The sequence below is a fragment of the Staurois parvus genome, unplaced genomic scaffold (genome assembly GCF_062004578.1).
Source record: "Staurois parvus isolate SC_StPar_1 unplaced genomic scaffold, SC_StPar_1.0 ptg000574l, whole genome shotgun sequence".
NCBI classification, from domain to species: Eukaryota; Metazoa; Chordata; class Amphibia; order Anura; family Ranidae; genus Staurois; species Staurois parvus.
The window spans coordinates 3,763,412-3,785,062 of record NW_028318370.1 but is presented as its reverse complement, the minus strand read 5'-3'; the positions used below and the strand labels follow the sequence as shown (position 1 = coordinate 3,785,062).

Below are 21,651 nucleotides of genomic sequence, written 5' to 3'. Positions count from 1 at the left end.
TCTAGTGAAGGGATAGGCTGCATTCTCAGTGATGTCACTGGTCTCTAGTGAATGGATAGGCTGCACTCCCAGTGATGTCACCTGTCTCTAGTGAATGGATAGGCTGCATTCTCAGTGATGCCACTGGTCTCTAGTGAATACTGTTTTTTTTTTTCATTTTTTTGTGAACAAACAGGTCGTAAACCTTATTAAGGCCAGCGGAAATTCAGTCACCTTGTCAGTTCTGGATAAAGATTCCTACAAAAAGTCTAAGCAAAATAGTGCGGACCTTTCTGATAGTAAGCCACCTCCATATGAAGGTGTTTCTTCAAAACCCACTGAATCCTCTACACCAAAACCCAGCAAATCCTCTACACTAAAGCCAAGACTTTGCTATCTGGTGAAAGACAAAGGATCCTTTGGATTCTCCCTAAAGTGCATTAAAGGTAAGAAAAATACAAATCTGAATGCAGAGTGGGCACGTTCCAGGTTCTTACTGACTGAAGGTCAGAGTTATGGAGAAAAACTGGACATTTTAGGGACAGAGTTAAGTCTAATGTGTCTTTCACTAACCCTGTGCAGTGAAGAATCTATGAATCTTTTGTTAAGCTTTTTTATGCAAACACAACTGGTCTATTCCATCCACATGGCCTAATAATGCCATTGACCTGATATGCCCATGTGCCATATTAAGTAATAATAAGGAATAACACCCCCCCCCCCTTGTGTACATCAGTTGCGGGGTAGGGAATCTCCTACCCACAGCCTATTTGGCCAGCACTGACAACTAACTTCCAGATTAGGAGGAAATTGGGTTTGAACTGAACCCAACATCAAGCCCATGCTTGAACTCAAAGCTGATCAATACACATGCTATCTTTCAGGAGGAATTCAAGATAAAATATTTGATCTTATGGTATACCATGTATGGGCAGGCTGAATGTACTCAAGTTGATTGATTTATCAACTTGGGTACAACCAGCCTTTTGGATTTTACATGAGATTATTGCTAGTGGCTATTATATAGCCTCTAGCAGTGATTTCTGCGTCCTCCCGGAAGTGATGGCTCGTCCCCCCTATCCCTGCCGTGGATGCAGGAAAGAAAATCAGTCTATCTATGGCCAGCTTTAGGCATGATTACCATTTCTATATATAACTTAGCGAATTATCACCTTTAGAATTCACTGCACTTTAAGTCTCCCGTGTAAGCAGGGGCATATTTACCACAAGGCGAACAAGGCATTTGCCTAGGGTGGCATGTTTTAGGGGGGGCAGCACTGCCCCCTGGAAGAAGGGACATATGCGGCATGGGGACCAGGTGGGATCCGTGATGGGCTGCTTGATGGTGTATACAGAGCCCAACTGTCATTCCCGGGGATGTCCAGAGCTGTGAAGGTGAGTGTCTTTCTCTCTGTCGCCATGGGGGGGTGGGTGTTAGTGGAAGGCTTTCTTGGGTGGGGGGGATGGGGCAGGGGTGTTGTTGGCCACTGTCACGCTCTCTCCACAGGGGGAAGGGGGGTCTGGTGTTGGTCCATGTGAGGCTCTCTCTCTGCCAGGGAGGGGCTTCCGATTTTCGTGTTGCCTAGGGCAGCACAAAACCTAAATACACCACTGTGTGTAAGGCGTCTGAAAAAATATGTCTAGATCATATAGGAACAAGTGTGAGAAGCTGTCAAAGAATCAAAGGTTTAACTTTACCAACAACTTTCCATATTAAAGTCCAAGTTTCCCTTACGGCCACCAGAACATGATACGATAAAGTCACGTTCCCCGCGTATTTTCCGCACCACATTCAAACGCACTGCCTATGCGATCTGCTGCGGGTGCCCATACATTGTTAACAGCACCCGAACGCAGAATGCAATCACAGTGCGTTTGCAGGAACCAGATCGCATGCTACCACAGTACCATGCATTTGGGTGTGGCATGTTTTGGGTGTGATAAGCTCATATTGTGCTGCAATAGGATGATCCTACTGTGATGAAGGGTGATCATTATAATACATAGGCCCTGACCTGACACCCTTGATGCTATCTTAGAGGAGAAATGAGGATTGGCTTGGAAAATCTAGTCCCTGAAACTGATTGTATTCCTCTTTGAGTCCAGAACTGGATCTAGCCTATCTCATCTGGGGGTGCACTAAAAAAAGTCAGGGAGCATAATATCAACACTGTATGTAAGTCACTGAAAGTCTGTCACACAGTATGACAGAGATGCAGGGAACCAATATTCCCTGTTCAAGTCATGACCTGGGAAACACAAGTATGTATTAGGCAGGGGCGGACTGACAACTCATGGGGCCCCCGGGCAATAGGGGATCAAGGGGCCCCTGTGTCCTTGCCCAAACTCAAAAAAGCCTATGAAAGAGGTACCAGGGGCATCTCATGGGGCCCCCTACTGACCCTGGGCCCTCGGGCAGTGCCTGAGTTTCCAAATGGTCAGTCCGCCCCTGGTATTAGGCTGTCATTAAACAGAACAGAACCTGTGCCACCTTATATTATGTGTCCCTATTAGCGTCCCCCCTTATATCAGGGCTTCATCAGAGTCCTCCATTAAATCAGGGCCCCCACCACAGTAACCCTTTCATCAGGGTCCCTATCAGAGCCCCCCTTACATCAGATATCCTCATCATAGTGCCCCTTTACATGGATTGTCCTCATTACAGTGCTACCTTACATCAACTTTCTGCAGCAGAGTGCCCCCTTACATCAATCGCCCCATCAGAGTGCCCCCTTACATCAAGGTCCCCATCAGAGTAACCCTTACATCAGGGTCCCTATCAGAGCACCCCTTATATCAGATGTCCCCATCACAGTGCCCCTATGTGACAGGAGTGACTTTTGGGAGTGGGGGGACCTCTGTGTCAGCTCATGTTCCCCTCATTATGTTTAATTCACCCTGTGCCTGTTAAGGGGTACAGGGTGTGAATGTGTATTGGTGTGTTGTCCTTTGTTCTCAGCCACGTGGCTGTCCATTGTCCTTTGCCATGTGCTGTAGCCCTTCCCACTGATGGGGCGGGCTGATGATGTGTTTCCTGTAGCCCTTCCCACTGATGGGGCGGGCTGATGATGTGTTTTCTGTTCCTGGTTGTGTTTCCCCGCCCTGTGCATATAACCTGTTGTTTGTGTAAAAATAAAGGAGTTGACTTCCTGTTTTAAGAAGAGTCAGGTGCTGTCTATTTCCTGAGGGATTTCAAGGGTGTGGTCCGTGGATTTGTGTTCGGACAGGGAAGCTGCAGTATAACGGAATATACCCAAGTGTGGTCTGGGGTCCGGTTCCGTTACACCCTTTACATGGATTGTCCTTATCAGAGTGCTACCCTACATCAACTTTCTGCATCAGAGTGCCCCCTTACATCAATCGCCCCATCAGAGTTCCCCCTTACATAAAGTGTCCACAAAAGAGTGCCTCCTTACATCAATGCCCCCATCAGATCTTCTCTTTACATTAAATATCCCTATCAGAGTGCCCCCTTACATCTGTTGTCCTCATCAGAGTGCCCCCTTACATCAGTGTCTCCATCAAATTGGCTCATGGATCAGTGGATGCCTTCTCAGAGACCTGGGGGGAAAAACGAAACCCTGGGGGGCACAGCCCACCCCAGCAACCCCCTAGATCCAGGCTTGTTTGAATCCAGCATTGAATTGGTTGAAGAGTATCCAGAGACATAAGACTCTTTTCTAATATATAAATAAATTACATGATTGGTTGACTATCATCCTGTTAGAGCACCTAACATGAGTTTGAAGTCAGTTTTAAAGGTAAATGTAATTCAGTCATTCAATCATCAATTTTCAATACCAACGATAGGAACACGTTGAACGAGGAATGCAACATAAGTTAATAACAATGATAACAAAAAATAGTTAATGGGTAAAAATTGGCAGGATTTAATTAAAAAATAAAGTGTATCCACTGCTCTGCTTGCTCTTTGGATTCATATAGTAAAGAAAAATTAATCTGGCAAGAGCATTCCCAGGGCTAAGGGTTCTTTTCCCACCTCCACTTTAGAGTCCCTGAGCTTAGTAATTGGACGATCAGGTATCCTGGAAGAAAGGAGAGAGTGTCACATTCTTTCCCATACCTGGAGGTACGGGGTATTTCACTTAATACCAGTGGAACATTTTGAAGAGAAGTTGAGTATAGGCAGTTGGTGGGTCAGCATTTAAATCTGAACTCCAGGCAGATATTAAAGACACACATTACTATATCTATGCGTTCATTATTACACAATTAACAGTCTTCTTTAAAATGCATGCAGTAAAGGTACCTGAATTTGACCTGATATCTGTCTCTTACAATCTATTTTACAGCAGAGATCAGACTGGAACAGGGAGAAGCAGAACAAGGAGCCAATCAGTTGTGATGCAGTGCTCATGTGCTTATTATTATTATTATTATTATTATACAGTATTTATAAAGCGCCAATAGTTCGCTCAGAGCTATACATTACAAAAGGGGGACAGAACATGTGACAGAACAATACCAATACAATGCAAAACATGAGGGGATTGAGGGCCCTGCTCTTTCGAGCTTACAATCTAGGAGGGAGGGGGTGGTGGCACAGGAGGAGATAGCTGTGGGGGATGGAGTGGTAGGAAGAGTGGAGGAGGTCGGCAAGTTAGCAGGGGGTGGGGTAGGCTTCCCTGAAGAGATGGGTTTTCAGGGTGCGCCTAAAGGAGAGGAGAGTAGGTGATAATCTGATGGGTTGGGGCAGGGAGTTCCAGAGGATGGGTGACACCCTGGAGAAGTCCTGGAGGCGGGCATGGGAGGAGGAGACCAGGGAACTAGAGAGAAGGAGGTCTTGTGAGGAGCGGAGTGTGCGTGCTGGGCGGTACTTGGATATTAGGTCAGTGATGTAGTTCGGGGCAGTATGGTGGACAGCTTTGTACGTCAGCGTTAGGATTTTGAATTTGATCCGTTGCGCAATCGGAAGCCAGTGGAGGGATTGGCAGAGGGGGGTGGCGGAGACAGTGCGGTTGGAAAGGTGAATGAGTCTGGCAGCCGTGTTCAGGATGGACTGAAGAGGGGATAGCCAGCGGCGAGGCAGGCCAGTGAGGAGGGAGTTGCAGTAGTCGAGTCGTGATATGATGAGGGAGTGGATGAGCTGTTTAGTGGTTTCTGGGGTTAGGAACGTGCGGATTTTGGCGATGTTGCGGAGGTGGAGTCTGCACGAGTTTGTTAAAGATTGGACTTGGGGCTGGAAGGATAGGTTGGAGTCCAGAATGACACCCAGTACTCTGGCCTGCAGGGTGGGTTTGATGGTAGCGTTGTTGGATGTGATGGAGAAATCAATGGGGGGTGGTGTCCGGGCTGGGGGGAAGACAAGAAACTCGGTTTTGGAGAGGTTCAATTTAAGGAAGTGGAGCGACATCCAGTCTGATATGTCGCTCAGTAGGTGTGTGATTCGGGCTGAGACCAAGGGGGTGAGGTGGGGGGTCGAGAGATAGATTTGTGTGTCGTCGGCATAGAGGTGGTAGTTGAAGCCGTGAGAGTGTATGAGTTGGCCAAGGGAGGAGGTATAGATGGAGAAGAGAAGGGGCCCGAGGACAGAGCCTTGAGGGACCCCAACAGAGAGGGGGAGTGAGGGGGAGGTGGTAGCATTATAGGTAACGCTGAAGGAGCGTTGTGACAGGTAGGATGAGAGCCAGGAGAGAGCAGAATCTCTGAGGCCGAGGGAGTGTAGTTTTTTGAGGAGAAGGGGATGGTCGACTGTGTCGAAGGCCGCAGAGAGGTCAAGGAGTAGGAGCACTGAATAGTGGCCATTAGCTTTGGTGGTTAGCAGGTCGTTGGAGAGTTTGAATAAGGCAGTTTCGGTGGAGTGTAGGGGACGGAAGTCGGACTGTAGGGGATCGAGGAGGTTGTTGTCGTTGAGGTGAGAGCATAGGCGGGTGTAGACTAGGCGCTCGAGGAGTTTAGATGTAAATGGGAGCAGGGAGATGGGTCTGAGGTTGTTCGGGTCATTGGGGTCCAGGGAGGGCTTTTTAAGTATGGGGGTGATGTGTGCATGTTTCAGAGGGGAGGGGAAAGTGCCTGAGGAGAGGGAGAGATTGAAGATGTGGGTGAGGGAGCGTAGGATGGAGGAGGAGGAAGGTCGTAGGAGTTGTGAGGGGATAGGGTCGAGGGGGCAGGTGGTGAGGCGGGCATCAGAGAGGATCTTGGAGACTTCCTCGATGGTAGTAAGGTCAAAGGTGTGGAGTGTTGGGGGAGCTTCAGTATGAGGAATGTAGGGTGGGGTGGAAGAGGAGGTCAGAGCAGTGGTGGGGCTGTGGGAGAGGGGTGATGAGGGGGTAGCTGAGTGAGGGTGAAGGGGGTTGGAGAGAGTTTGAGCAGCGACGAAGTCCCTGCGGGTTATGTCGAGGGGGAGGGGGGATAAGGGGGTAGCTGTGTGAGAGGGGACGGGTTGAGAGGGCGTGTGAGTTGCGGCAATGTCCTTGCGAATTGTGTCAATTTTGTTTTTGAAGTGATTGGCAATCTCAAGGGCAGTGAGTGAGGTGCTGGGTGGAGGTGGGGGTGGAGAGAGTAGAGAGTTGAAGGCAGAGAAGAGTCGGCGAGGATTGGAGGAGAGGGCCTTGATGAGGGTCAAGAAGTAGGCCTGTTTGGCAGCATGGAGGGAGGAGGTGTAGGTGCAGAAGGCAGATTTGTAGCGGGTGAAGGCTTGTTGGGATTTGGTTTTGCGCCATAGTCGCTCCAGGGCACGACTGTGTCGTTTGAGGGTTTTGGTGTGATCAGTCTGCCAGGGCTGGAGCGGTTGGGGTCTGATGTTGCGTGTGGTTAAAGGCGCTAGTGAGTCAAGGGCTGTTGAGAGCGCATTGTTGTAGGCGGTCAAAGCCAAGTCGGGGCAGGACAGGGGGAGGATGCGGTCGTGGAGTTGATCAGCTGCAGAGTGGAGGGAGGCAGGGTTAAGGTTGCGGAGGTTACGGCTGGTAGTAGTGTGACATTTGGAGGGGTAGGCGTTGGAGGACGAGGAGATAGAGAAGGTGATCAGGTTGTGGTCAGAGAGAGGGAAGGGGGTGTTAGTGAGGTTGTGGGGAGCGCAGCGGTTGGAGAAGACAAGGTCCAGGATATTACCGCCGGAGTGGGTGGTGGATTGTATGCACTGTGCAAGTGCAAAGGAGGAGGTTAGGTGGAGGAGACGGGCTGTGTCCGGGTTGTCGAGGTTGACAGGGATGTTGAAATCCCCAAGAATGATGGTGGGTAGCTCAGAGGAGAGGAAGAAGGGTAGCCAGGAGGAGAAGTCATCCAGGAAGCGTGGTATGGATCCAGGAGGCCGGTATATCACAGCAATCTTCAGCAAGCTTATGATGGGTGCACTAATGGGAGAGGAGAAGCAAGTCTCCTCCCCTGCCAAACAGGGATCTTCTGTGTGGCAGAGCTGAGTACCTCTCAGGAAATCCTTCGACAGGCACAACAGCATATACAGTATCTCACAGAAGTGAGTACACCCCTCACTTTTTTGCAAATATTTTATTATATCTTTTCATGTGACAACACTGAAGAAATTACACTTTGCTACAATGTGACGTAGTCAGTGTACAGCTGTATAACATGTAAATTTGCTGTCCCCTCAAAATAACTCAACACACCGCCATTAATGTCTAAACCGCTGGCAACAAAAGTGAGTACACCCCTGTATACTCCAAAATGTCCAAATTGGGCCCAAAGTGTCAATATTTTGTGTGGCCACCATTATTTTCCAGCACTGCCTTAACCCTCTTGGGCATGGAGTTCACCAGAGCTTCACAGGTTGCCACTGGAGTCCTCTTCCACTCCTCCATGACGACATCATGGAGCTGGTAGATGTTAGAGACCTTGCGCTCCTCCACCTTCCATTTTGAGGATGCCCCACAGATGCTCAATAGGGTTTAGGTCTGGAGACGTGCTTGGCCAGTCCATCACCTTTACCCTCAGCTTCTTTAGCAAGGCAGTGGTAGTCTTGGAGGTGTGTTTGGGGTCGTTATCATGTTGGAATACTGCACTGCGGCCCAGTCTCCGAAGGGAGTGGATCATGCTCTGCTTCAGTATGTCACAGTACATGTTGGCATTCATGGTTCCCTCAATGAACTGTAGCTCCCCAGTGCTGGCAGCACTCATGCAGCCCCAGACCATGACACTCACACGACCGTGCTTGACTGTAGGCAAGACACACTTGTCTTTGTACTCCTCACCTGGTTGCCGCCACACACGCTTGACACCATCTGAACCAAGTAAGTTTATCTTGGTGTCATCAGACCACAGGACATGGTTCCAGTAATCCATGTCCTTAGTCTGCTTGTCTTCAGCAAAGTGTTTGCGGGCTTTCTTGTGCATCATCTTTAGAAGAGGCTTCCTTCTGGGAGGACAGCCATGCAGACCAATTTGATGCAGTGTGCGGTGTATGGTCTGAGCACTGACAGGCTGACCCCCCCCACCCCTTCAACCTCTGCAGCAATGCTGGCAGCACTTATACGTCTATTTCCCAAAGCCAACCTCTGGATATGACGCTGAGCACGTGCACTCAACTTCTTTGCTCGACCATAACGAGGCCTGTTCTGAGTGGAACCTGTCCTGTTCAACCGCTGTATGGTCTTGGCCACCGTGCTGCAGCTCAGTTTCAGGGTCTTGCCAATCTTCTTATAGCCTAGGTCATCTTCATGTAGAGCAGTAATTCTTTTTTTCAGATCCTAAGAGAGTTCTTTGCCATGAGATGCCATGTTGAACTTCCAGTGACCAGTATGAGAGAGTGAGAGCAATAACACCAAATTTAACACACCTGCTCCCCATTCACACCTGAGACCTTGTAACACTAACAAGTCACATGACACCCGGGAGGGAGAATGGCTAATTGGGCCCAGTTTGGACATTTTCACTTAGGGGTGGACTCATTTTTGTTGCCAGTGGTTTAGACATTAATGGCTGTGTGAGTTATTTTGAGGGGACAGCAAATTTACATGTTATACAAGCTGTACACTGACTACGTCACATTGTAGCAAAGTGTCATTTCTCCAGTGTTGTCACATGAAAAGATAGAATCAAATATTTACACAAATGTAAGTGGTGGACTCACTTCTGTGAGATACTGTGTGTATATATATATATATGTATGTGTGTGTATATATATAAAGATAGATAGATAGATAGATAGATAGATAGATAGATAGATAGATAGATAATAGATAGATAGATAGATAGATAGATAGATAGATAGATAGATAGATAGAATACAGATAGATAGATAGATAGATAGATAGATAGATAGATAGATAGATCATAGATAGATAGATAGATAGATAGATAGATAGATAGATAGATAGATCATAGATAGATAGATAGATAGATAGATAGATAGATAGATAGAATACATATAGATAGATAGATAGATAGATAGATAGATAGATAGAATACATATAGATAGATAGATAGATAGATAGATAGATAGATAGAATACAGATAGATAGATAGATAGATAGATAGATAGATAGATAGAATACAGATAGATAGATAGATAGATAGATAGATAGATAGATAGATAGATAGATAGATAGATCATAGATAGATAGATAGATAGATAGATAGATAGATAGATAGATAGATCATAGATAGATAGATAGATAGAATACAGATAGATAGATAGATAGATAGATAGATAGATAGATAGATAGATAGATAGATCATAGATAGATAGATAGATAGATAGATAGATAGATAGATAGATAGATAGATAGATAGGGGTTTCGTTTTAAAGAGTCCCTGTCACCAAAACAAACGTAATTTTTAAATATGATAGTATTCTGTTTCTGAAATCTAAGCTCATTTTGAGCAAAGCTTTTATGAATATAATGCAGAAGTAGAGGCAGTAAAAAAAGGAGAAGAATATGACACTTCCAGGTTTATGGGGTTCTTGCCATTCTGACCGCATTCTGTTGCTCCTCCCCCAGCCAGTATGACACTTGTAATTGTCAGTTGAGGCTGTGTGCAGGAAAATTGTTCCTGATCACAGCCTCAAATGTAAACAAAAAGAGCTGAGACTATGATGGGGAGCGACTCTCTGAACATCAGCTGTCTTTTTTCTTGCTAATTACGTTTCGGCTCACTTTGTTTACATTTGCTGAGGCGTTGATAAGGAGTAGCTAGATAGTATGAAAGCTGAGGCTGTGTGCAGAACTGCTCCTAGTCACAGCTAGACATGTGTGTTTTGTTTCAATTCACCCAAAAGTTTCATTTGGAAATGAAGATAGTAGCAAATGTCAATAAATGCGAAAAAAGTTATAACAAAATTAACAAATGCATTCCTTTAATTTGGATAACATCACATGATGCGATAGTAGTTCAGGCCCATGGTTAAATTCATTCAATTTTTGAATTCGTTCAATAATTCAGATTTGGAAAGCAAATGGATCCAAATTCTATTCCATTCGTTAATTCAGATGCACATAACGCCAGTTGATATTGGCCAATCAGCTCATGCCATTTCTCTTGGTGGGTTGGAGTAGTGTCCAAAAACACTGAATCTGTCTGATTCAATTCATCCAATTTGATAATATATTGAATATACAGGTGAAACTCAAAACATTTGAATACCGTGCAAAAGTTCATTTATTTCAGTAATGCAACTTAAAAGGTGAAACTAATATATGAGATAGACTCATTACATGCAAAGCAAGATAGTTCAAGCCGTGATTTGTCATAATTGTGATGATTATGGCTTACAGCTCATGAAAACCCCAAATCCACAATCTCAGAAAATGAGAATATTGTGAAAAGGTGGAATATTCTCGGCTCAAAGTGTCCCACTCTAATCAGATAATTAAGCCATAACACCTGCAAAGGGTTCCTGAGCCTTTAAATGGTCTCTCAGTCTGGTTCAGTAGGAATCACAATCATGGGAAAGACTGCTGACCTCACAGTTGTGCAGAAAACCATCATTGACACCCTCCATAAGGAGGGAAAGCCTCAAAGGTAATTGCAAAAGAAGTTGGATGTTCCCAAAGTGCTGTATCAAAGCACATTAATAGAAAGTTATGTGGAAGGGAAAAGTGTGGAAGAAAAAGTTGCACAAGCATCAGGGATGACCGCAGCCTGGAGAGGATTGTCAGGAAAAGGCCATTCAAAAGTGTTGGGGACTTTCACAAGGAGTGGACTGAGGCTGGAGTCAGTGCATCAAGAGCCACCACACACAGACGGATCCTGGACATGGGCTTCAAATGTCGTATTTCTCTTGTCAAGCCACTCCTGAACAACAAACAACGTCAGAAGCGTCTTATCTGAGCCAAAGAAAAACAGACCTGGTCTGTTGCACAGTGGTCCAAAGTCCTCTTTTCTGATGAGAGCAACTTTTGCATCTCATTTGGAAACCAAGGACCCAGAGTATGGAGGAAGAATGGAGAGGCACACACTGCAAGATGCTTGAAGTCCAGTGTGAAGTTTCCACAGTCTGTGTTGATTTGGGGAGCCATGTCATCTGCTGGGGTTGGTCCACTGTGCTTCATTAAGTCCAGGGTCAACGCAGCCGTTTACCAGGAGATTTTGGAGCACTTCATGCTCCCTTCCGCAGACGAGCTTTATGGGGATGCTGACTTCATTTTCCAGCAGGACTTGGCACCTGCCCACACTGCCAAAAGCACCAAAACCTGGTTCAATGACCGTGGGATTACTGTGCTTGACTGGCCAGCAAACTCGCCTGACCTGAACCCCATAGAGAATCTATGGGGCATTGCCAAGAGAAAGATGAGAGACACGAGACCGAACAATGCAGAAGAGCTGAAGGACGCTATTGAAGCATCCTGGTCTTCCATAACACCTCAGCAGTGCCACAGGCTGATAGCTTCCATGCCACACCGCATTGAGGCAGTAATTGCTGCAAAAGGGGCCCAAACCAAGTACTGAGTACATATGCATGCTTCTACTTTTCAGAGCTCCAATATTGTTCTATGTACAATCCTTGTTTTATTGATTGCATGTAATATTCTAATTTTCTGAGATTGTGGATTTGGGGTTTTCATGAGCTGTAAGCCATAATCATCACAATGATGACAAATCACGGCTTGAACTATCTTGCTTTGCATGTATGGAGTCTCATATATTAGTTTTACCTTTTAAGTTGCATTACTGAAATAAATGAACTTTTGCACGATATTCTAATTTTTCCAGTTTCACCTGTATGGCAATCTTGAGGAAAAACTGCAAAATTTTTCTAATCCACCTGGACCAAGGTATATACGAAATGAATGCCGAAGATACCAAATGAATCTTGAAAACGAATCGGTTCAACATAACGAGTATAACTAAAAAAACTCTTCAATGAACTAATGCATCTGAAATGAAATGGAAAAATCCAGCATTCATATATCTAGTCACAGTTGTTAGGTGTCTAGGAGTAGTTAAGTGAAATAACAGCTGAGGCTGTGTGCAGAAGAATTGCTCCTGATCGCAGCCTTAGCACATGTAAACAAAGAGAGCTGTGGCTGTGTTCAAAGAGTAGCTCCCAATTACAGTCTCAGCAATTCCCAAATAGATTGACTTTTTGCTGTAAAGTGAACCAAACATTTACTGGCCACTTTATTAGGTACACCTAACTAATGCCAAGAAAATCTCCCCCTCACCATGACACCACCACCAGCCTGAACCATTGATACAAGGCAGGATGGATCCATGCTATCATGTCATTTACGCCAAATACTGACCCTTCCATCCGAATGTTGCAGGAACCAGTCTGCCCATTCTCCTCTGACCTCTGAAACCAACAAGGTATTTAGCTCCACACAACTGCCACTCATTGGATATTTTCTCTTTTTCGGACCATTCTCTGTAAACCCTAGAGATGGTTGTGCGTGAAAATCCCAGTAGATCAGCAGTTTTTGAAATACTCAGACCAGCCCGTCTGGCACCAATAACCATGCCGCATTCAAAGTCACTTAAATCTCCTTTATTCCCCATTCTGATCCTCCGTTTGAACTTCACCTAGTCGTCTTCACTACATCTACATGCCTAAATGCATTGAGTTGCTGCCATGTGATTGGCTGATTAGCAATTTGTGTTACAAAGCAAATTGAACAGGTGTACCTGTGCAACACAACAAACACTTTACTCCTGCGCTAGGAAAGGACTCAGTAGACCCAATAGGAATGTTCTGGAATTTTCTGGAATATGCACTGCTTGCTGCCCTCAACAGACCGAGGTGGTCCAAATACACTGGATACAAATGGAGAAACAGAAAAAGGGCGCACAGACCTAGTGCATTATCGTTTAAAATAATTTATTGAAGAAACAAAATAGGTATCATACTCACAATGGACATAATAACACAGGCATGTCAAACTGAACAAGATGTATGATCCAAACAACATCTGAGTCCATACGATGGAACCCTGGATGACCAACTGGCTAACGCGTTTCGAGGACACAACCTCTTCCTCAGAGCCAACACTCTGTATTATAATACAGGATTTATATAGAGCCAACTGTTTGCACATATATTTGGGCACAGAGTACCATGCTTGTGAAAACTTACGATACCCCCCCCCCCCAGGGGCGGACTGACCATTCGAGCACTAGGGCACTGCCCGAGGGCCCAGGGTCAGTAGGGGGCCCCATGAGATGCCCCTGGTACCTTTCAGAGGACTTTTTTTGGTGTGGTTTGAGTGTGGGCGAGGACACAGGGGCCCCATGATCCCCTATTGCCTCGGGGCCCCATGAGTTGTCAGTCCGCCCCTGCCCCCCCCCCCATCCCATTTACTATGATCATATTGTGGTCTTTGTAACCTCATAAAATTTAAGATCTCTGCTCAAGCTCCTGTAATTCTATCCGGTGTTTTCTGCAATGGGTGCTGGCTGGGCAGGAGTCCATCTAACTCCTCACATACTGTGTATGTATAGAGAAAGATCCCAAACACTTTTCACCTAGCAAAGCCATTAGTAAACAGGCAAAAGCAGCCTCAGCCAACTTCATCCAAAGCCACCGCCATGGGGTTTAATAATGGAGGTCATTGCAATCTTTCTGAACTTCTAACCCTACTGCTCTGTGGCTCCATGCCTCAGATGCCTACCAGAGCCACTTTAGCTTCTCTACAGAGCATTATAAGGGTTTGCCATAGGAAGCTGCAGTTGGGATTTTTAGATCCATGCACATATACTTGCCAATTTACCTATCAGCATTTCTTCAGAGTGTTGGAGGAAACCCACCCCAATTTACCTATCAGCATGTCTTCAGAGTGTTGGAGGAAACCCACCCACCCCAGCTAAGGGAGAACATGCAAACTCCAAGCAGGCTCCTAACCAGGGCTGCTCTTAGAAACCACGGGGCCCCATACAGCCAACCTGACATATTGTGACATATTTATCGGACCCTTCCCCTAATCTCCATCTTAAAGGATCCTATTGTGTGCTTGCAGCTGCCGGTGAGAAGGAGAGGGAAGCCGGCACTGTGGGGGCCCAGGCATCTGGGGGAATCAGATGTGCACAGGGAGGGTGATCATCATGATGGGTGGGTGGGGGCAATTACTGGAACTGATTCTCTGTATGGCTTTCTCTGCAGCAACTGAAAACCAGCAGGAGGATGAGGAGAAGCATCCAGCCTTCAGATGCTGCAGAGAGAGCCATACAGGGCATCGGTTCCAGTAATTGCCCCCCTACCATGCTGATCACCCTACCTGCCCACATCCGATTCACCCAGCTGCCTGGGCCACCCTGCTGACCTGGGCCCTGTACAGGAGGACTGGCGGTACCCCCTTATCCCTGACCCTGCTTCTAACCATAACTCAGACCAAGAACCCCATTGCTGCAAAGAATAAGCACTAACCCCTTAGCCCCTGTGCTGCCCCGATTGAATGTTTTTGGATACAAAGAGAACCAATAATGCAGATAATTACTCCATCTCACACCAATGTCCATCTATTTTCTTTCTGAAGGCACCACTGGTATATTCCTGAACAACCTGGCACCTGGTGGAGCTGCCACAAAGGCCGGAGTCCAAACAGAAGACCGAATAATTGAAGTAAATGGCAAGAATGTAATTAGTGACTCCTACGATCAGGTTGTCAAACTGGTAAGTCCTAGTTGTCTGGTCCGCTCTACAATGTACAGACCTTGGACAAGTTTGAAGTTGGCTCCATTATAGCACACATCAAATGTCATAAAAGAAAACCTTAAAGCGTAACTCCAAGAAAAGTGAAAAAGAGTGACATGGTGTGGGGCAAGCTAAAATCTCTAATGGAGCAGTAATACCCCAACAGGGCTTGTTATCCTTTCCTATTCTATCTCAAACTAAGGTTTTGCCTTGACATACATTTAATATTCAGGGAGACTAAAAATACAAATTAAAAATCAGGGATATTTTCTCTCACTGCCTGTACCGGGGATACCCTACCATAACCTGACATGGACGGAATCAGTGGAACAAGAAGTGAGGAGAAATATCCCCATTGGAGACACTGATAGCAATAAAAGCTGCAGGGTTAGAAGTATTATTTATTATTATTATACAGTATTTATAAAGCGCCAATAGTTCGCTCAGCGCTGTACATTACAAAGGGGGACAGAACATGTGACAGAACAATACCAATACAATGCAAAACATGAGGGGATCGAGGGCCCTGCTCTTTCGAGCTTACAATCTAGGAGGGAGGGGATGGTGGCACAGGAGGAGAAAGCTGTGGGGGATGGAGTGGTAGGAAGAGTGGAGGAGGTCAGCAGGTTAGCAGGGGGTAGGGTAGGCTTCCCTGAAGAGATGGGTTTTCAGGGTGCGCCTAAAGGAGAGGAGAGTAGGTGATAATCTGACGGGTTGGGGCAGGGAGTTCCAGAGGATGGGTGACATCCTGGAGAAGTCCTGGAGGCGGGCATGGGAGGAGGAGACCAGGGAACTAGAGAGAAGGAGGTCTTGTGAGGAGCGGAGTGTGTGTGCTGGGCGGTACTTGGATATTAGGTCAGTGATGTAGTTCGGGGCAGTATGGTGGACAGCTTTGTACGTCAGTGTTAGGATTTTGAATTTGATCCGTTGCGCAATCGGAAGCCAGTGGAGGGATTGGCAGAGGGGGGTGGCGGAGATGGTGCGGTTGGAAAGGTAAATGAGTCTGGCTGCCGTATTCAGGATCGACTGAAGCGGGGATAGCCAGATACACTGTAGCAGCAAAACTCATCGGCCTTATTTTAATGACGCCAGGTTCACATTTGTTCAAAATCGCACATGCTCCTGCAGCGCACAACAAATTGCATCCTTTTTGCAGGGCGTGCGGCGGTGCCATTAATCCTTAATAAGGTACCATAAGTTTTGTTGTAGCGCGATTAAAAAAAAAAAACAAAAGCAAAAAAAAAAAAAGAGGCTTGTGTACTTTTTTTGTGCAATTTTTCATGCATAGGGCAGTCAATGGAAATGAATGGACTGCGTGTGCATACTGTCGCACCTGCAGGTGTGAACAGAGGCAAAAAGCTGAACTCTGGACACGAATACTTTCATTTCAGTATATTCCCCAATAGCCACAAATGATATAAATCCACCAAATGACTTTACCAACCCAGATATGTAAAAATTGCAGTGACATCATCACTGTGCTGTGCATAGCCTGTGCAGAGAGCAGAGCTGTGGGAGGGGCCCAGCAGGCTCCACCCATTACAGGCTGCCTGCAGCAAACTACAAGAAGGGGCGGAAACTAAAAAAGCAAACACAAGAGGGCGCCTCCATCTAAGTGCAGACGATATATATAAATACCATTGTACATAAATATTTCAGTCACTGGGTTGGGGTAAGTAGTGTATTTGTCATCCTTAACCACTTCCTGTCCGGCCACTGTATATAAACCGCCGGACGGTGGCAGTCCAGGGGCTCGTTGCCGTTCATAAACGGCGCCTGCCATTTTGGATTGTGCACGTTCCCTGGGATCGCGCAGCACCGATCACTGTACGGGACCTCTGTTTGAGGTCCTGATCATGTGATCACTGATTGGCCAATCAGTGATCACATGAATAGGTATAAGCAACATGTCACTTCTGACATCATTGCTTACTACGTGTGAAATCTGTGAATGATCACAGAGGTCACATGGTACAAGGCTATTCACAACAGCCTTGTACCATGTGACAAGCTGTGACCAATCACAGCTCACACAGTATTTCTCAATGGCTGCAACTAGAGAGAAGGAGAAATGATTGCTTTTGCAGCCTTTATGGGTGTAAAAGCAATCAGTGTAAAAAAATCTTCATCACCCCCCACAAGTAGTACAGTGTCACTATGGTGACACTGTACTGCTAGGGTGACAGTATGTTAAAAAAAACCAGAAATAATATTAAAAAAAAAATTAAAATGTAAAAAACAATGTTATAAAAATTATAATTTTTGGTTATAAACTAATTGGGGTTATTTTTTTTTACTAAAAAGATAACTGAATAAATTTTGTCCAAGATTTATGAAGAAATATTATTTATTTGCAAAATTGAATACGAAAAACACTTTTTTCAAAATATTTGGACTTTTTCATTTATATAGCAAAAAAAAATAAAAATCCCAGTGGTGAATAAATACCACCAAAATAAAGTTTTATAAAAAAAAAGCTAAAAAATTCATATGGGTACAATGTTGCATGACCGCGCAATTGTCATTCAAAGTGTGATAGCACTAAAAGCTGAAAATTGGCCTGGACAGGAAAGGGGTGAAAGTGTCCGGACTGGAAGTAGTTAAGCCTCCAGGGAGCTTCAGAGATCAGCAGGCAAGTGACTGGTAAAAGGCAGAGTTGTACCAGGATGCGGCTGGGTGTCAGTCTGTCAGCGGTGCTACGGGCTGGATCGCAGGCTGGTTCCGGGTATTCACAATCTGTTCAGCTTCAATAGGCTATACTTGTCTCTCCTCGGGGATGACATCCCTACAAACTGGGGCGTGGTTACACGTTTCAGGGCTCCGCCCCTTTGTCAAACCGATAGTGGAGACTAGACCAGTCATCCTGCACAAGGATAGAGAGCAGCAGTGACTGGTCTTTATTACAGGAAGTCTGCACAGATATGGAAGAAATACACAAAGCACACCAAGATTCAAGAAGGGATACACATGGCTTTTGTATTTAGAATATATTTACAGTACTTACCCTGGAGTTCAGCTTTAATGCAACTTTGCTGCCTTTTTAAAAAGTACCAATAAAGACTAGGGTTGCACCGGTGTCGTTTTCTTATGGACACGTACAAGTGTTCGTGCTCAAAGCAGGGGCGGACTGACAATTCCGACACTCGTGCACTGCCCGAGGGCCCAGGGTCAATAGGGGGCCCCATGAGATGCCCCTCATATCTTTTAGGTTGTTTTGGGTGTGGTTTGAATGTGGGCGAAGACACATGGGCCCCATGATCACCTATTGCCTGGGGGTCCCATGAGTTGCCAGTCCGCCCCTGGCTCAAAGACTCGCCAATACTTCAAACCAATACCTCTGCAGTGCAATTTGAGCCCCTACAAAATAATGGTCTCAAATCACACTGCGAAGATTTGCATGTGATTTGCGGGTGCGGTGCGATTTGCACAATTTGAACCTATTCATTTTGTATGGGCTCAAATCACACCACAAAGGTATCTGTTTCAAGCATTGGAGTATTTGCATGAGTACAAGTACTTGTGCAAATGCTTAAGCAGGCCATACATGGGAACTAATTTTCTTTAGAAAACCGGAAATTTTGTGCGTTTTGTAATCCGATTGATTTAGAAATTCGACCAACCAAGCCTTTAATTTCACCTCATGTTGCTACAGAAAAGAATTTTCATGGCCAGGAATTTTCTTTTCTTTCCAGGTCACAGCTCATGCTCATTTCTTTATCAATTACATTTCTCGCACGATTCTACTATTGATTAGAAATTTGTTCATTTTTCAAAAAATTTCCACAGTGTTCGATTACTCAAATTCAATGGTTGCTCGAAAATCGTCCATTGCTGTGGCCCACTAATGGTAAGAAATTCAAACGAAAATTGTTAGAATAGGTTTTCGAAAGAAAATTATTTCAGAATTCGACCCATATATGGATTAATATTGGTATCGGTGCAACCCTAATAACAACACCTAGTATCTTCAGTAAATTGCAGAGCAGGGGCGGACTGACCATTTGGAAACTCAGGCACTGCCCGAGGGCAGGAGTCAGTAGGGGGTCCCATGAGATGCCCCTGGTACCTTTTTCATAGGCTTTTTTGAGTTTGGGCAAGGACACAGGGGCCCCATGATCCCCTATTGCCCGGGGGCCACATGAGTTGTCAGTCCACCCCTGTTGCAGAGCAAAGCCACCAGCAGAATTCTTACATATGACACACTGCCAGATGCCTGCCTAGTGAAGTAGGGCATGCATGGATTCATAGTTCATACCCGGGGACACAGGCACAGTGAAAGATCTGCTAGAAACTTTGCTCTGCAAGATTCCAGAAAAAAGGAAATCAATTTGTTTTTTGGGGGGGTCCCCACAGATCTAACATAGACATGCAGAAGAGTTTTTAAAAATTGGCAGCCATGTTTGACCTTTTCTGTACATAAATATGATACTGGCGAGGGAACAGACATACAGTGGGGATCGAAAGTTTGGCACCCCAGCTAAAAATTTGTATTAATGTGCATAAAGAAGCCAAGGAAAGATGGAAAAATCTCCAAAAGGCATCAAATTACAGATTAGACATTCTTATAATATGTCAACAAAAGTTAGATTTTATTTCCATCATTTACACTTTCAAAATAACAGAAAACAAAAAAATGGCGTCTGCAAAAGTTTGGGCACCCTGCAGAGTTAATATCTTGTACTGCCCCCTTTGGCAAGTATCACAGCTTGTAAACGCTTTTTGTAGCTTGTAACTTGTTTCCAAAATGCATCAGGCTTGTCTATATGTTCATTTGCAAAGTTCAAACGATGATTTTTGTGGTGAGGACGTAGAAGAGGTTTTCTTCTGATGACTCTTCCATGAAGACCATATTTGTACAAGTATCTCTTTATAGTGGAATAGTATACCACAACTCCAGTGTCTGCCAGATCTTTCTGGAGGGATCGTGCAGTCAAACGTGGGTTTTGAATTGTTTTTCTCACAATCCTGCGAGCTGTTCTGTCTGATATTTTTCTTGGTCTTCCAGATCTTGCTTTAACTTCCACTGTTCCTGATGACTGCCATTTCTTAATTACATTCCGAACAGAGGATATTGACATCTGAAAATGCTTTGCTATCTTCTTATAGCCTTCTCCAGCTTTGTGAGCGTCAACTATTTTCAGTTTCAGTTTTCTAGACAACTGCTTAGAAGAACCCATGGTGCTGATTGTTGGGGCAAGGTCAGATGAGTCTGGGCATTTAAAACCTTTGAGATTGACATCACCTAGTCTTCCCAGACGATGATTGAGAACAATCCATGACACTGGCAGGTCTCAGCTTTGCAAAGGGGGCAGTGCATGCTATAAATTCTGCAGGGTGCCCAAACTTTTGCAGACGCCATTTTTTTGTTTTCTGTTATTTTGAAAGTGTAAATGATGGAAATAAAATCTAACTTTTGTTGACATATCATAAGAATGTCTAATCTGTAATTTGATGCCTTTTGGAGATTTTTCCATCTTTCCTTGGCTTCTTTATGCACATTAATACAAATTTTTAGCTGGGGTGCCCAAACTTTCAATCCCCACTGTAGCATGACACACATGTTTCTATGTTTTTTCCTCCAGGTGAAAGAATCGGGAGATTCGGTAATGTTCCTGGTGGTAGATGAAGCTACGTACAAACACTTCCAGCAGAACAAGAACAATATTACGGCAGACCAGGCCACGACAAGCCTGCTGCCCCATCTTCCCCGAATCGTGGAGCTGACCAAGGGATCAGATGGATATGGGTTCTATCTCAGGCAAGAGAAAAATCGCAAAGGTAATAATAATATTAAGATAGGAGATAGCGTAAAATATGCTAAGATCCCTACTGCTTGGACCTTGAAGAAGGGGGCATACCCCAAAAGCTTGTCCTGAAAAACTGGATGTTAGTGCAAATGAAAAAGATAATTCAATTGTTTCTAAGATTCCTAGAAACGTTCAATGATCATTTAATTGTGTAACATCGGTAGTGTGCTAACAAAGTTTACTGAGCACCACTGTGAACGAGTCCTGATATCCTTGTTGGCCAATTTAGACTTGAGTTGTGGCAATGCACCAATTGACACACATGGCAACAGATATGTTCAACTAGGGCAACACAGTTCAACCATCTTGTTGGTTGAACTGGATGGACTTGTGTCCAGGGGTGGACTGACCATTTGGAAACTCGGGAACTGCCCGAGGGCCCGGGGTCAGTAGGGCCCCCCATGAGATACCCCTGGTACCTTTTTCATAGGCTTTTTTGAGGCCAATTTAGACTTGAGTTGTGGCAAAGCACCAATTGACACACATGGCAACACATATGTTCAACTAGGGCAACACAGTTCAACCATCTTGTTGGTTGAACTGGATGGACTTGTGTCCAGGGGTGGACTGACCATTTGGAAACTCGGGCACTGCCCGAGGGCCCGGGGTCAGTAGGGCCCCCCATGAGATACCCCTGGTACCTTTTTCATAGGCTTTTTTGAGTTTGGGCAAGGAAACAGGGGCCCCATGATCCCCTATTGCCCGGGGGCCCTATGAGTTGTCAGTCCGCCCCTGCTTGTGTCTTTTTTCAGCCAGATTAACTATGTAACATGAGTTGCAGCGTGTAAAAGGGGCTTCGTGGTCGGCTAATTTTGGAGACCT

At 45.3% G+C, this 21,651-nt stretch overlaps 1 protein-coding gene across 1 annotated transcript in view; it reads left to right on the top strand.

Moving 5' to 3' along the window:
• PDZK1 (PDZ domain containing 1) overlaps positions 1 to 21,651 on the top strand; it is a 65,600-nt gene that overhangs the window by 30,252 nt on the left and 13,697 nt on the right. The window contains exons 3-5 of the mRNA XM_089691920.1: positions 176 to 425; positions 14,865 to 15,001; positions 20,605 to 20,800. Coding sequence (XP_089548046.1) covers positions 176 to 425; positions 14,865 to 15,001; positions 20,605 to 20,800 — 583 coding nt within the window. The remainder of the gene's footprint in view (positions 1 to 175; positions 426 to 14,864; positions 15,002 to 20,604; positions 20,801 to 21,651) is intronic.